The sequence below is a fragment of the Candoia aspera genome, chromosome 9 (assembly GCF_035149785.1).
Source record: "Candoia aspera isolate rCanAsp1 chromosome 9, rCanAsp1.hap2, whole genome shotgun sequence".
Lineage (NCBI taxonomy): Eukaryota > Metazoa > Chordata > Lepidosauria > Squamata > Boidae > Candoia > Candoia aspera.
The window spans coordinates 10,932,504-10,947,781 of record NC_086161.1 but is presented as its reverse complement, the minus strand read 5'-3'; the positions used below and the strand labels follow the sequence as shown (position 1 = coordinate 10,947,781).

General features: G+C 37.8%; 1 protein-coding gene across 1 annotated transcript in view; it reads right to left on the bottom strand.

Annotated features, from left to right (window-relative positions):
- Positions 1 to 3,117: 3,117 nt before the first annotated feature.
- CDON (cell adhesion associated, oncogene regulated) overlaps positions 3,118 to 15,278 on the bottom strand; it is a 43,088-nt gene continuing 30,927 nt past the window's right edge. The window contains exons 17-20 of the mRNA XM_063311442.1: positions 14,816 to 15,102; positions 11,589 to 11,668; positions 7,488 to 7,741; positions 3,118 to 6,990 (exon numbers count right to left, since the gene is read on the bottom strand). Of these exons, the coding sequence (XP_063167512.1) occupies positions 6,827 to 6,990; positions 7,488 to 7,741; positions 11,589 to 11,668; positions 14,816 to 15,102 (785 nt within the window). The 3' untranslated portion in view covers positions 3,118 to 6,826. The remainder of the gene's footprint in view (positions 6,991 to 7,487; positions 7,742 to 11,588; positions 11,669 to 14,815; positions 15,103 to 15,278) is intronic.

The following is a 15,278-nucleotide window of genomic DNA, read 5'->3' as shown; positions in this document are numbered from 1 at the left end:
CTGTGGTGTACCAAAAAAACCTGTAGATGTCATTCCAGTTCTTGAGTTATGCAAGAACTTTCCCAGCAAGGATCCTGAAAAAGCAGAAGGCCATATCCGAAGAGATTTCACTGTCACCCACAGAACCGAAATGCATCTTTGAGTAAGCACTGTGTTGCAAAAATAGGAGGGGTGCTTTTCTGTAAACTGACAAAGTGGCAGGGAAGTTATGGGATCAGGTATGATAAGCTGGATAACTTTGAAGCAATAGACTTGCAGATGGTTGCAGATGGTGCAGAGATGTCAGTTGGGACACTGGAACAGAACTCATGGTTCAACAAATGCTGAACTTTCTGATAAGAACTTTGTAAATGTTTGGTAACACTGTTAAACTGTTTCATGCACTGATAGCAGAGACATCCTGTTTTCTTGGAGATGGAGGATTCAGGTGCTTGAATTGTATGGCAGTGAGATGAGCCTGCACTGTTTTGAAGCTTTGCCCTTCTTTCTCCCTCACCAACCCAAGATTCAACAGATAAATTGAATTAAATGGGTGTTCATATACTCCAGGACAAAAGCTCATGACCACACTGCCCACCATTTCACAGGGCTTGGTGTATGCATTATGTTAGCCAGTTTCTGACTGAAGGAGACACCTCCAGGTCTAGTTGGTCCCTACTGAATTACAACTACCGTATATATGATAAAATGATTATGTGTGCAAATAGAAGATTGAGATTCCACCCCCACCCCTCCAGTAATAAAATTACACTGATGAGGAAGATTACAAAAGAAATGATCCAAACAGAAGATATGATAAGAATTCATCCTGCACAATCTGGGTTTGGAAAAGGGTCTTAAGGTTTCAGATAATAATGAAATTGGAAACCACTTACATATTGGTTCTAGATATGGTTTCTCAATATTCTTCTTCTTTTGGACCAGAAATGGGCACAAAAGTAGAATTGAAAATGTGCAGCCACACCATGGTGAAATCAGAAACTGGGAGTTCCTTGGGACAAAAATCATACAATCTATACAGCATCTTCTTTCTTGCTGTTTGTGCATATTATGTTCAAGCAGCAGCCTGACTCACTGAACTTCATCTGTAGGAATTGCCAACACTGTTTGGAGAGAGGGGGCCCAGAGAACGATTTAGAGCTGAGCTGAAATTTCTTAGATTCCCCGCCCTGCCCCGCCCGAGAACATTTCCAAGCTTTTTCCTGGCTTCCATACGGGGGAAAAAAAATATAAGACCTTTGTATAACTTTATATGTATTCTTTCTTTCTTTGGTAGAAAAACTCTGGCTACTCTTTCTCTCCCCTCAATTGTCTGGAATGACATTAGTTCCAGGGTAAGGGGAGTGATAACAATTCCAAGTCAGGCTTTCAATACCAAGTTCTGTGGTCACTTGAGTGCATGTGTGTGTCCTCTTTTTGTTTCTATTGATTTGTGTGAGCCTCCCTAAGCCAAGCTTACAAAGGCAGGTTATGCATTCTTCAAAAAAGGTTGTTTCCAATATTGTCACCAAAATGTCTGTACAACATAGACATTCCTAACTTCCTTCTGCATTACCTGCAGAGCACACTGTGAGTGGTGCCCACATCCAGGTTGAAGCAACTTAAGTGGGGAGGATGTGGAATCTGTGGCTTTCAGGGGCTGAACTCCAGCTCCAGCATCCTTTATTCTTAATCTTCTTTCTAGAGTTTCTAGGAATTAGTTGTTTAGCAACATAGCTCCCTCAATCAAAGACCAAGTAATGTAGGACTAGCTGTTTTTTCAACGTACAGAATGAGAAAGGACTCATTCTCCATATTAATCCTTTCCTAGTTTAAGCCAAGGCTGGAGAATATGGGAGGTTGACCACTAATTTTAAATTCCCTCTCTTGTAAAAGGATAACTTAGCAACATTACGGGCATTGCCAGCTCACAAACACCCATCCTGCCTCATCTGCCATGGAGTCCTTGCATTTTCATGTTTTAGTGTGTTTTTGTTGAAGGCAATCAGCCCAGAGCAACTGGAATAATGAATCACTTCAGCAGACAATGCTGGGGCAGACACGAGTTTATTCATCAGTCGACCAAGTGGATGGGTACGACAGGGATATATTCATTCACTACACCCCATCAGACTTCCTGCGTGCTATCACATTTAATACACAGTGCTAACTCCTAACTCCTTTGTATGCAGCATCTAACAAGCCAACCCCTCACACTGAACATTTAGATGTTTGGTTGATCTAGTTAAGAGCTCCCAATAGATTCAGCCACAACTGCTATGTTGTAAATCATCTATCTACTTGATGGCCAAAAGCAAACACCTACAGCCCCTGGAGAATTAAAAGATGGCTCTCCTGTCTCAAAACGTGCAATAATTCCCTTCCATTTAAGAATACGGAAGGGGAATATTTCCACCGGGTATAATTCAGCCCATCACCGTCATGCAGCTGGAACATGCAACGATATCCAGCCAAACCCTGCTTGTAAAAGTTACAAGAATCATTGCAGGGCTCTAAATCTATGGGTCAATAAAGAAAACCAGTTAAGTTGGATACGGGCAGGGAAAAGGTGAGACAACTGAGAGGGAGGGAGGAAGCCAACATTTTAGAGCAATGCTTCTCAACCTTGACAACTTTAAGGTGTATGGACCATGGCTGGCTGTGGAATTCTGGGAGTTGAAGTCCACACATCTTGAAGTTGCTAAAGTTGAGAAGCAATTTTAGAGACCCTTTTGGGGGGGGGGGGCTATTTACAGGATTTTAGTGTCCCTTCTCCTAAATCAATGAGAATGAGGATGAAATGGAGAATTAAATTTTCCTCATTAAGGATGTTCATAAGACATCTGAATTCATTTTGACAAATGGAGCATCAATTCCACACATGACTTCTGGCTTTTGAGATAGTTTGCAGGCTACTATTTTACCTCTCAGGGAATTCATTGGGGAATAGTGGAAGAAAGGTCAGAAGAAAACTGTGGATGCATGATTTGAAACATTAATTAAAAAGGGTTTAAAAAAAATAATGAAAGTTGTGTTGTGTTAACTTTCTCTACACTGTATCAGGATACCACCATTTTAAATCTTGGAAGACTGCAACAAGAAACAACAGTAGTAATAATTCTCACACCAGACCATTAAACAGGACCAGTGTAATTCTCTTTAATATTATGAACACAAAGAAAATTCTGCCCAAACCTACAATATTTAAACATTTGTACAGTTTTTAAAAAAAGAATATTACAACTTTTAAAGGAAAATACATCTTTATATGACACAAAATACATGCATCTTTAAATTTAAATTAAATTACAAAATCAAAGTAAAATGAAATAACACTTTTTGCTTAAACAGCAATACTTTAATTTAGTGAAGCGACTTTTCAAAGACTGGAGGAGGAAGCTCTGAGAATAATATCTTTTTGAGGTTCCATAGCTAGGTCATACACCTTCAGGAAAACAGTTCAGATTAAAGCCATATTGCACCAAAAACACCTTTTACATCAGTCACAGATTTTAATGGGTCAAACTCCTGATAGCTATTTTGTGTAGCATTAATATTGAAGACCCTCTCAAGCAATGAGCAGGGTTTAACCAACGACTTCAAACCAGTAGCTTTACATATCCATTGGTATCAGGATAGCATGGATGTTGATTACACAATTAGATACTGCTCTGTCAATTCATCTCATTCTTAAATAGTCAAAAGCAAAACATTGAGTTGCATAAATTCTGGGCAAAAGTGCTGCAATAAACATTTCCTATTGAGTTGCATGTTTGCATTATTTGCACTTTTTTGTAAAGATAAATGAGAAATAATCTATAAGTGAGATACAGCATTTAAATTCTGCTGCAATATATTCCAATAGTGAATTCTGCAAATGAGATAATACTATACCACAATTCAAGGGATATCTAATAAAGATGAAGATGCCAGAAAATTTAACAACGGACCAAGATTTGTACTAGCTTTTCGGGTGGCAGTGTTCTCTCTGCAAACCCAAAGGCTGGTAGAAGATCCTAAATAGGTTAAACAAGATGCCCCAAGTTTCACAGAAGTGTTTAGTGAATTTGAAAAGTCTTTACAACTTAAAATGGGATGGTAAAATACTGCCGAACAAGGTTTTCCTACAAGTTCTTTGGCAGAACACACTAATCCAAATCTAAGTAGGGGAAGTGGATGAGCATTTGTATTTAAGGAATTGTTCACCTGTATATGCTTTCTACAATTTATATGCATCTATGATTGGAAGGAACACAAGATCCCCTTAAAATATAAAGACAATATATAACTTTCATAAATAAAATATAATAAGAGGGAAAAACACTTAAAACAGTGTCACAATATAATACAAAGAATTCTTGATGAGATTCGGTAAAGTAAGAGGCTGACATTTCCCCACCTCCAAATAATATCATCTCTGTTCAATATACTTATCTGGGCTTTCCTGGATCAGACAGACTCAGTAAAGATGGAAATGGTAGAAGAGCCCTGATGTTCCTACTGACAAAAGTGTTTTTGACAATCTGGCTTGCCAAAAAGACCTCTACTGCTTTCCAAACTAGTTGGGATACTGGTCCCACAATCATAATAGTCTACAAAGTTGTGACCTCATTTCCAAGAATATTGAAAAGCAATTTCTAAAATCTTACCAAATTAATTGTATAAACAGACAGCACACAGCCTCCCTGTAAGTTTCAATGTAAAGCAAACAGCACTTTGCATCAAAATCCTATCTTGCATAGCAACCCATTATCAACACTGCAAATTCTCATAAGGGAGTCCTATTTATAAAATTATATAATATACATCACATATTATATAAAATAATCACACACTATATATACACACAGCATTTGATATCTGCTGCAATAGTTATAAAAAATATAGAGCCCACTTTTAATCACACACGCACACAAGCACACAACCACGCACACATTATTCAGTGTGGCCAATGGCACTGCTGGGCACCACATCCTGTCTTCTGGAATAGATTTTCAACTTTATTATGGCATCATCACTCTTTGTAACAGCCCCTCTCCTCCAGGTTTATTTTTCAATCCTTGCTCCAGTTATAAAATTAATCCCTATTGCTTGGGGCAACTGTACATTTAGAACTCTGTGCCTCTAATTCTTAGATAGTTCACACTGTATACGTACTAGTTAAAATTGGAGGAGGGAAGGGGAATTACACAGCTACTCTTCTGTTACACACATAGGTTTTGTACAAATGAAGGGCAAATTGGACTCTATTGTTTAAGAGCACTTGATGCCTTTGGGTAAAGCAGCAATTCCACATTCCCAAAGGAAGGGGGATTAATATTTCTGATCTTGCATTCCAACTTTCCAAGCTGTGCAAAAGTATTAAGTTCTGGTGAAGTGACATGTAGACGATAATGTACTTTTATCATTTGTTTCAGAGGGAATGCCATGAAATACAATTACTGACAGCTAGTGCAGATGAGAGTTCCAAAAAAGCTCCAACTTGCAATTAATTAGGTCAATTAACCAACCCCCAGGAATTGAAACTCTTCGTTTTCTTTGAGAAGGAAGAGAAAGACAAGAGGGAGTATTTCCAATCCAGCACATTTCTGGAAACTTTTTTACATCACAGCTACACCCAAGTTCATTACTTCTTATTTCCCTATCTTATGATTTGCACAACACACTGTCATGTCACGAGAAGAAATTAACACAATACATAACAAGTGAATAGTATGTATACAAGGCACACCAAGGGAGCACCAGAAGACAAATTAAAACATTTAGAATGAAAATGGGACAATGCTACAGAACTGTAATGTGTGAGAAAGACCTTGGGAGACAGGGCCAAGAGACACTGCCTAGGCAACGGTCAGATAAGAGACTGCATTGCCCACAACTGGATAGTATGTGGGGCAAGAGGCTCAGAATCCCGGGTTTCTTGGGCTGTAAAGGGGACGTGGGGAGGATTGTACTTTCAGACATGCAAGATCAATGTGGGCCTCACAGGGTAAACCAGACAGGAATCACAACCAGATGAGCTCTTTCTACTTTATTGTAAAGCTACATTGACAGAATCTTTTAAGTCTGAAAGTACAATCCTCCCCCCTCCCATCTGCTTTACAGCCTGAGAAACTATGGAGAGTCTCTTCTGCGTCTCCCAAGGTCTTTCCCACATACCATTACAGGAATAGCCACATTCAAGTGTTTCCTTATTGCTGAGCAGGTGGCTATAAATGCTACCGCCTTGTTGTTGTTGTGACAATATCATAAGGCCTGTTTTGTTCCTCTCACTATCAAGGAACTAGCATAAGAACTCTATTCTTTTATAACATTCATTTACATAAGCATAGCTGCTGACCAGCAAGACTTTGCTAGAACTACTGACAATCATTCAGTGTTCAGATTCAACAAGTGCAGATTAATATGATTTCAGAAAGCAATAATGATTTCACCAATAAGTTGTAACATTTGAGTCAGGCTGGAATTCTTCTATTTGATTCATACCCTTTAGCTGTATAATTATAAGCTGCAGTCCAACTTGGGCCTGAAGTTCTCCCATGTGTGTCTTTGCTAAAACCATTACATCACACTGCAACAGTAATTTTCCAATGCTAACTGTCCAAGGAAGACATCATCTATATTATTATAAATTGTCACACTGATGTCATCCAGGGAGGTTTGGGGATGAATTTCTCAAGGGATAAATAATACATATCAGCAAAAAGGCTTTTTAAAACATACATTCATAGGACACTACACCTCAAAAACGAAAAATAAATAATGATTCTAATAATTAATATTCTTGTCATCAGTCCCAGCACTTCTGCTGTGCAGTTACTGGCTTTACTGAAGAGAGGCCATTTTCTTAAGTCTCTTGTATTTGGAGCTGTTGATGTCCCCCCAAACTGTCCAATGGAACACCTTTTGAAATCACTTCTGTCTTTTCATTACAGTGTTTTGAAATAGGCCGAAGAATAAGGGGGCTCCAGTTCAACATGTGATCAGATGTCTCCAAATGGGCACTGTGATCTGCAAATAAAAACACAGTTATCAGCATCTGTTTCTCAGCTACCCGAACAACCTCAACTATCAAAAGATTTATGCAAGTCCCAACTGGCTGTCATTTACTGAGCATCGCTATTGGCCCCACACTGATGCCATTTTTGTGCAGCATCTGCATAAGGATCCAGCCTAATTAACTATAGCTGTTGAAATGCAGAAATACAGCTAAAGATACTCTTGACAGATTTTTTTTTTAAACCAGCACAGTGATTAGAATCAATCAATCATCACAACCTAATCAGAGGAAAATAGCAGAAGAAATTCCTTTAGTAAAAGCTCCTAATTTTGCAATGCAACCTGAAAAGTTATTGAGTGTCAGGTATGCTGAGATGGAACCACAAGATGCTAATATATTTGCCCTCACACTAATTCTGGTTTCTGTGCAGATGAATTGAAATATTTTAGTTATAAGTAAATACCAATGACCAAGGAGCCAAGTACATTTTTCCATTTTCCTGACATACCTGATATACAATTTGTACTGAGTGGGTTCACATTTTCTTGGCAACAAGAGTCCTGATGTGATGGCGACTCTACCTTGTCCTTGTCATTTTCTTCAGTCTCAACATTGCAGCCAGGGACTGTGGATGCCAAGCACATGGCAACAATCATGTGATTTAATGGTTTCATTTCTAAACTGTCTTGCTGATAAGGTGCTATTATGGGCATCACAGATACAGAACTGTTGCCGAAACTGCCACTGGTTTTAGTGAAACACCTACAAATATTTAAGCCAAAAAAAAAAAAAAGAACATAGATCAGAATGCATGTCATGTTTCACTGACCAATATATTCTTTATTGCTTCAAAATATTTCTATTTTGCCTGCCATATACTACATCACTAGGAAATATACAACATGAATATGCTCCTGTATTACCATTCACCTACTATGAATAGTAGAACTGTAGTAAGTTATCAAATGCCAAAGTTAATAATAATGTGTTTCAGTATGTAACTAAAATATAGTAAGACTAGCAAAAGCTTTATTTTATTTCAGTTATCTAGGTCACAAGTTGTTTAGGGCATTAATGATTAACATCAACATCTTAAACTTGGACTAGTAGCACAAACATATACAGAATACTTATTATAGTTATTAATAACTATACTATTTTATTTATCTTTTCAAGAGCCTCTCTTGATAGTTTTTACTGGGGTAACTTTGGCAGCATAACAGCAGAGCTTGGTGCCAGTTTGCTCTCTGAATTGGAAAAGCTGCTGTTGACAGAATGATTCCGTTCATGATGGCATTCTTCTCCACTGTAATCCTAGAAAGTGAGAACATGCCTTCTGAGTCTTCCCAGAAAGACACTTTGATAATTCTCTCTTGTTCTGGACTGTGAAAGGCTAGTCAAGCAGGGAAGGAAGTCAATTTCTTATAGCTCAAACTACTCAGCCTTTGAACAACAACAACAACAACAACAACAAAAGCAACTTACAACTGAAATCCTTTGTAGGCATGCTAGCTCTAATCCAAAGTTTTGGGGAGCTGCCAGTACTTTAAACATTTGCAGCTGGATTATCACTTCCAAAGACATGAAGGCAGTTATCAAGTTGTTTTCTCAACATTCACAGTAAATGCTAACAAGCACTTTACTGTATTATTTGTGATTAAACATAAATTTAGTGAAAAACCACATCATAGCTACATCTATTTAGGGAAGACATAGGAACTGTTATGCAAAGCATGAGATCCAGAAAGAATAGGCATCTTAAATGATTATGTAAGTAAATGGTGGATCTAACAAAATAATCTGGAATGATCACTCTGACTTTCGTATTTATCTCTATATAGAACGTGAAGCCATGTTCTTCCTACGGATTCATTCATTGTCAAGATGCCTGACAGCAGCCTACGGATTGTTACAAGAGTTTCAAATAAACCACTTAACACCACCCTCCCAGATTTCTTTAAAAAGTGGATGAATTCTGATGTACTCAAGATGCTTGCTACCATTTTTAGCAGGTGATAAGGTCAAACAGACTAGATAAAAGAAATGGGAAGTCAGAGAGAATGTGAAGAGAGAAGTGTGGATAAAAATTCTTTATGCAAATACTATGCCTATATGGGGCAAAACACAGGACAATTCAAACTATTCTTCTTTGTTACAATTGTTTGTTACTTTCAGCATGACTTTTCCTTTAAAGACTATCTGTCTTTCATGCTCCCTCATGTCTCTGTGTAGTGGGAGAATGCAAAAATTCTAATCCAGATCATCATGCACCTTGATATTGGATGTGAAAATCTGTGAATGGAAACATAAGGGATGCTCAAGAATCCAGAGGCAAATTATCTTCTCCTCATGCATTCCTCCAATTCTCTTGCCTGACTGAGGTCAATGGGAATTGTCTAGCTGCTCAAGGCATGTTGACAAAGCAGAAACTAAGAAGCATATTCTCTAGTTGTTGCTTACGTAAAAATAAGAAGAGATGTTCTAGGCCCCAGTTGTTTCCCAACACTAGTGAATAACTGCAGTACCTGGGACTCTGTTACCCTACACATATTTTTATCACCTTCAGAGGATATCCCAATTCCCATCTTAAGACTCAAACATATAATCTAGCTTCATATTCAAACAGGGAAACAACTGTCACTGTGACTACAATTTGCATACTTCACAAGTGCCACATTCTCCCATTTTTCTAATGCAAGTATTACACCAAAAGTTCTCTTAATTTTTCATCTTTAGGTAAACTGTAAGTACACACACAGACGTAGTGGAACTTAGCTATGATGCAACGTAGCATAATTCTGAGTATTTAAAGCAATATTGCAAGAACCAAAAAAATCTGACTTTTGGTTGCCAAGCTGAGTTGGCACATTTTAACTTTTATTTTTGCCACCCAGTGAGTTCTATAGCTAAGAGTTAATTTGAACCTGAACCATAATCCAACACTTTATGTTTTGCACCATATAAAACCTTTGTCTTTCAGTTTGATTTTATTGGAAAAGTGATGCATCTCTTTCACAAAGCAACCCATTATAAGTGCCTGGTGTGCTGGGGGCTGAGCGACTACAGTAGTCAACACCTAAATACAAGTCTTATTCATAACGCAGGCAACTCCAAGCACAGGTCGCACAATCCCAGGGTTGTCATTATGTGTGTCTTCGACGTGGAAAGACTAGGGTGCCTTGTGAGATATCAAGAGCAAAAAAGTCAACTACCAGCAGAGAGCTGCTATAAAATTTTGTAGTCCATCAATCCATTTTAGACTGTGTTTACTTAAACTGAAGCAAAAGAATGAAGACAGGCTCACACCTAAACAAGTTAATTTTTGCTTGTTTCACATGGAAGAGGAAAAAAATGGCTCAATTCTGCTATGTTAAAAGTATTTGCATGAAAGCTTTTCCCTTACTGCATGAGCCACTAACCTTAAAATATACAGCTAACACAAGGAACACATTTTATGATTTACAAAGCGGAACTATTATTTCACGTTTATTTTGAACAGGGTGGCTAGTAAATACTGGTGTTCAACCACAAATATTGAGTTTATTTGGTTTAAGGGCCTGCAAGGGACAGCAGTGCACCACGCAAGACCAAAGCACTCCTTCTGGGAATTCTTTATGGTTTCTGAGACAACTAACAACTTCAAGCCGGCCACTGTGGTTAAAACCTGCTAATGAGAAATTGGAAAATGGGTGGGACGGAAGGTAATACAGGGTAATCTTCCACAAATGGGCTTGGATTTCTGAATCCTCCCTCTGCACTTCTTCATGCAGCCCAAGTTTTCTATGAGGCAACTTCTGACACATCAACAGAAAGTTTGCAGTGGGGATGGAAAAGCCAGAGCCTTGAACATGCCCGCTCAGGCTCTTGTTTCATAATCCTGTTGGTGAAGGAGGGCAAGAGGACTTGGCAGCTTCCCCAAAAGAGTGAAGTTGAGACAACCACCATGGATAATATTATATCCAGCATAACCGCTAGTTCAAGAAACAGCCATAAGGCTGAAAACTATTTTTGTGCTTCCTTGGAATTCAGGGCATCTAAATTAGATCAAGATGAGCTACTCTGCTCTTTTCGGAGCAAAAAGTGCCTGCTTCTATCAAGGCATTTCCATTTCAATGTTACAACTAATATGCCAGGCTGTACTGTTTCCTATATTAAGGAATGGCTAATTTCATGAAGAAATGTGCCCACAACTTACAAAGCAGAGATTTTAAAATTAAACAAAATGCTATTGTGGGTACATCTCGTAGTTCAGCCCAGAGGTGGAGTCAGGTGGCATCAAAATTGAATAAATAAAATAGTTCGAGCAAATCTTGCAGCTGTTTAATGTGTGGTGCCCTATGTAGCACAAAACTGCCCTTACTACGTATAATTGGCTGGAGCTAGCTCCGCAGTTAAAACTTAAGGGATTTAAATTCCTTAAAGCAGGAAGGTCTTCAGGATGCCAGTTTCTAGAAACCATATAGCATCCTCCATGTGTAAATCTGGAATGGTAATAATGCAAATATCAAGACGCAGTTGCTAAATGCGGTACATAGTGGGAATTACTAATCTGTGGAGGCTCAAATTCAGAGATCCAAAGACCATTTTGTTCTCTCTTTTGTCTGGTTACCTGTTATTGTTCCGACAGTTCCTGCAATTGGCATACTCTGAAGGGTCCGTCTGGGGGACCGATGTGTATACTTCACCACCCTGCGTGATGGGGGAATGGAAATATTTGAAAATTAAAGTATTCTGTAAGTAACACTTAAGCAAGCAGGCACAGTATATTTCATTATGTTCTATAACAAAGACTGCCATTCGTTTGAAAGGGAAAGCATACAGCCTTGCCAGAAGTTCTGTTTTGTAAAGCAGAAATCTCAGCACTTGTACTAGAGCAAAGCAAAAGTTGTAGCTTAGACATGTACATCATAATTTCCCTGGGCTTATTTTCAGCTTGAAATGCCTAAGTTTCATAGGAAAAAAAACTGAAAATGCTACACACACGGATGATAGGCATGGAGGGAATTTTTCTTTACTGGAAACGACTGTCTGTTGGTGGAGGCAGGATATTGCATGTATGACCGATGAAATATAATCAGTCTGTCCCAGTTTCTTCTAATTATTCCAATTAGATCAGCTTGCTTGACTAAACTCTGGGTTTGAAATCTGCTGTATTTTTACAGATGCATTAATTTGTCAGCCAAAAGTGATGGAGAAGGAGGCCGAGGGGGATTTCTGAGCTCTTGGTTTTGGATGCAGAACCTCTGCAAATAAAAAATACCATTACTAACACGTGGTGATGATGCTATCCGTTCAATCGTGTCCAATTCTTGGCGTTTCTATGGACTATGGATTTTATTAACACACACCTCGTTGCTAAACACTATGTATATGAGAGATCTGAGAAATACTTGCAGACAGGGCAGCACAGGTAGTATTAGAAATCTGCATTTTAAATATTCAGATCCATTACTGGAAGACAAAACTCAAGACAACAATTCTTTCCAAGTTGCTGCATGCCCGTATGCTAAAATAATTAAATTATTTGGGGGGAGAAGGGTAGCTTTTCCTCACTTGTGAATCTTGGGAACTATAATTCTGTGAAGAGGCTGCAAGTCCTTATTTGAAAATATTGCCTATGTACCCACTATCTTCAATTCTATAACATTTGTTTAGTACTTGTGAGGGCTTTTTTTTTTTTTTAGCACAAAGGGCAAAATCAGTGTTTCAGGGCAGATTCTCACTTTCTATTCAGAACTTTGGCATGAAGGGCACACCTCTAGGAAGAAAAGCATGATCTGAACTGACTAAACTCAGTAAGTGATGAATAGCCACAACAGATGGTTTTAAAATTCTCAAAGACATTGACCAATATAAGCATTGGAATCTTTGAAATAATTGCATACTGTTGAATGCAGGGATTTCCTACTTGAGTGAAATGAAATAATGTTACTCAGAGTTAAATCTAAATGTGAGAATTAGGCCTTTGAGAAGCATCTAAAGCAAAGTCTTGAACACCTGTTTTAAGTTTGTCTTCTCAGTACACCCACCCAGCCGCTAATTTAATTTCACAGTGGCTGCATCCACCCTCCCCTACATGCTTACATTTAAATATTTCTAAAATCAATGTTTGGATTAGCCTTTAAATGGGTCTTAAGGATCTAAGGATGCCACAACAAGGTAACATGAAGACTGTGAGAGACTTAAAAGGTTATCTGAACAGCAACTCTTGTACTTCTGGCAATCTGTTATTCCATGAAATGAAGTGTTTATGTTCAATTACCAGAGCAAACAATTGCCCTATCACCCTCCCAGTAGAAGCAGATGATGTTACTTAATTTCTGAACACATTCCTTGTTTCTCATAAAACATTCAAACAGTTTTGTGTAGGACCTCTAACCTAGCAGCTCCTCCTGATCTCTTGCTACTCAAGCAGCAAGAACAACTTAATATAAACCTGCATTCTTCACCCTCAGATCTTAAACCACTATCTCAACTGTCTTCAGTTTAGCATGAGCACCATTGGTAAGGAAAGCACAATTTAAAGTAGACTAAATAATAAAAATATATCCTAAGAACTGTTTTTTTCAAAACAGACAGGATTAGAATAGTTCATTCTTAAAATGACATCAGCTCCAGTCTCAGCTGTTTGGAAAGCAGATATTATGCTGTGGCTGAGGAAGAAGAGGAAGAGACAGATTTTGGCACAGGTCAAATCTATGCAAATTCTTTAAAAAAGCGAATCACCTGTCTGCTAGGAATACCCTAATCTCACATTACAGTATCATCAAAATCTCAACATAAGAGGTTGGGAAGGGTATCCCAAGGACAAATGCCATTACTATTATGACATAAAAGCTAAGGTGTAAAAATGGGCAGTTAATTTATCATTATTATCTGAAAGTAGCTTTCAAGAACACAAAAAGCTACATCCAACATTATTGAAACAGATTTCTGCTCTCATGATTAAAATTCCATTTTTCTGCCTCTCTGGCCCCATTTAAATCTGCTGTGGAGGATCCCTTAATATTGGGAGAGGACAGATTTGATCTGCCAGTAATGTCTACTCTTTTGGCAGAAAGACACTGCAGGATACAACTCAAAAACAAACATGGAAACTTAGTACAAATTACCTCTAATTAAATGCTTATTATCTCTAATACACTTCACACTAGATTTACATATGCATATTAACTACTTGATAAAATAGCATCAAGTGAATAACATGCAATATAAAATAAAGCACTTCAAACCTAGTCCATCTGAAGTTCAATTAAATACTTAATTGAACCTGTTCAAATACTTAATTGAACCTGTTCAATCAACTTCACAAATTTATATACAAAAACTTTATTCTTATGTACTAAATTTTTAATTTCTAGAAACTCTGAAAGTTTAAACAAAATCATGCATCTTTGCCTGGTAACAGACTTCTCAGAAACCACAGGAATTACAAATCCATTGTATATTTCCATTCAACAATATTGTTTACATTAGAAAACTCTAGTATGAATTCAGTAACTCAGGGTCTATACAAAAATGAGGGTACAGGAGGAACATACAGCTTATCAGCAAATGCATGTGTTCAAGTTTCCAAGTATTACATTAACAAAGACAACTTTTAAAGTGTATATTTAAGTGCATATCTATTGCTTTCATGATGAAGTCTTTAATTTCAGTAATTTTAGCATACTTTAACAGGTGTCCAGTAATAAGATCTTCAAGAACAAGATACTGGGATACTATGACATTTGCAACATATCTCTTAAGTGGAGTAACACCTTCACTTTCATTTCCTAATGTTCACAAGAATCGAAGCTTCAAGCGTCTGACCTATAAAGCATAGAGTTTACTTACATTTCCTATGTGATGGGTGTGTTCATATTCTACGTGTGCTCTGGAGAGGGAGTTAGAATGTCCTGGATAAACACCAGTTCCTCCATTGATAGCACCATTCATGATCCCATTCATTCCATTAGGAACCTTATGATGGAGGTGAAGGCACCCATTATTATGTTTTCCATTACTGATAAAGTTTCCATGTATGCCACCATTAATACGGTTTGTGCCTGGTAGAGTTGTATACTGAACCATTTGTCCATTGATATCTGCACCTTGGTAGAGATAGCCAGGAGGGTCATACTCTATAGAAGCAAGAAAGAAGAAATCTTCTAGAAATTGCAACTTAACTTTGATATACAGCAAAAGGAGGATCTTGGCCTGTTTTTCACTGCACAGTTTATATACAATGTCAATTAATAGTTTCAGTTGATAGCAAATCTTACAACAGGAAGAACCTCCCTAAATGTAATTTAAAGCA